The sequence below is a fragment of the Eimeria acervulina genome, genomic scaffold (assembly GCF_000499425.1).
Source record: "Eimeria acervulina Houghton genomic scaffold, Eah_scaff574, whole genome shotgun sequence".
In the NCBI taxonomy this organism is placed as follows: Eukaryota; Apicomplexa; class Conoidasida; order Eucoccidiorida; family Eimeriidae; genus Eimeria; species Eimeria acervulina.
Genome location: NW_013549715.1, coordinates 15,357 through 17,036, shown reverse-complemented (window position 1 = coordinate 17,036; position 1,680 = coordinate 15,357). Strand labels below are relative to the sequence as shown.

Here is a 1,680-nt window from a genome sequence, read left to right as displayed (position 1 = left end):
TATGTGCAGCTCAGGTGCTGCTAAACCCTGGTGTAAGTGATGCTACAGGCTCCTTTCGGTGCGTCTGAGGGTCTCCTCCTACTGTCTCCTCTGTCTCCTTTGTGCTGCTGTTGCTGCTGCTGCTGCTGTGGCGGCAGCGGCTGCTGATTGTTGCTGATGCTGCTGCTGGCGGATTGTTGCTGCTGTTGCTGCTGCTGTTGCAGTTGCTGTTGCTGATGTTGCTGTTGCTGCTGCTGTTGCTGCTGTCTTTCTTCACTCTGCTTTTGCTTTATCTTTCCTAATATAAGGTTTCTGCCGTTGCTGTGTGTCTATTCTTATTCGTTTGTTTATTTGTTTGTCTCCTTTTAAATCTTTCTTGTCCCCTTTCTTCTTTCTGTCTCCTTATTCATTTCTATCTTTCTTTTTGTTTCTTCCTCGCCTGGCTATACACCCCGTCGGCGTCTCCTTTGTCTCCTTTTGTCTTCTTTTGTCTCCTTTTGTCTTTGCTTTTGTCTCCTTTTATTTCCTTTATCTCTTTTGTCTTTTTATTTCTTTTGTTTCTTTTGTCTTTATCTCTTTTTTATATCTTTGTCTCCTTTTATTTCTTTTGTCTCCTTTTATTTGTTTTGTCTCCTTTTATTTGTTTAATATATTTTGTCTCCTTTTGCTTACCTTCTCTTGTATTTGATCTATTGAATTTAGTGTGTCTCCTTTTATATCTTTTGTCTCCGTTTACTTTTTTAATTTTGTTTTATTTTTTTAGTTTGTTTCGTCTCCTTTTATTTCCTGTCTCCTTTTTATATCTTTTGTCTCATTTTACTTATTTTATTTCTTTTATTTGTTTTGTTTATTTAATTGTTTTGTCTCCTCAGTCTGTACAAGAGAGAAGTGCTAGAAAAGCTGATGCCCCACATAAAGGCGACGGGTGAGAGGTGTCTCCTCAGGGGTCTCCAAACCCTAAACCCTAAACCCTAAACCCTAAACCCTACGTTGTTTGTTAACAGCAAGCTGCAGCCTGTAGGAAGCTTCATTATTATTTTGCTGCTGCAGCAGACGAAGGAGACAGCAGCATAAAAGGAGACAGAAAGTAGCAAAGACAAAACAACACACAGATTTAACCCCATTCAGTGCTTGCTGCTGCTGCTGCTTTTGCTGCTGCTGCTGCTGCTTTCGCCGCTGCTGCTGCTGCTTTTGCTGCTGCTGCTGCTTTTGCTGCTTCTTCTTTTGCTCCTGCTGCTGTTGTTGCTGCTTCTGTTACTTCTGTTTTTGCTGCTGTTGCTGCTTCTGCATTTGCTGCTGCTTTTCTCCTCTTTTTCCGCCGCTGCTGCCGTTCCTTATACTGCTGCTGCCACTGCTGCTGCTGCTGCTGTTGCTGCTGCTGCTGCTGCTGCTGCAGGGTATGCATTTCAGATGGAGGTGGTTGTGCGCGGTCGGTCTTTGGGTTGTTCAATTGGAGAGGTGCCGATAACATTTGTCGATAGACTCTACGGTCAATCAAAACTAGGTACTGCTGCTGTTGCTGCTGCTGCTGCTGTTGCTGCTACTGTTGCTGCTGCTGCTGTTGTTGTTGCTGCTGGTGCTCACGCTTGTGGTGCTGCTGGTGTTGGTGGTGGTGCTGCTGCTGGGGTTGGCGGTGGTGCTGCTGCTGCTGTCTCCTCCTGCGTCTACTTCCCTGTCTCCTCGCTGCAGCTGCAGCAGCAG

The 1,680-nt window shown here is 44.9% G+C and overlaps 1 protein-coding gene across 1 annotated transcript; it reads right to left on the bottom strand.

Annotated features, from left to right (window-relative positions):
* Positions 1-1,093: 1,093 nt before the first annotated feature.
* On the bottom strand, positions 1,094-1,450 carry EAH_00043240 (hypothetical protein; the record flags this gene model as incomplete). The annotated part of the gene is made up of 1 exon (XM_013394986.1): positions 1,094-1,450. One exon carries the CDS (start codon positions 1,448-1,450, stop codon positions 1,094-1,096), a length of 357 nt encoding a protein of 118 aa, XP_013250440.1.
* Positions 1,451-1,680: the final 230 nt, after the last annotated feature.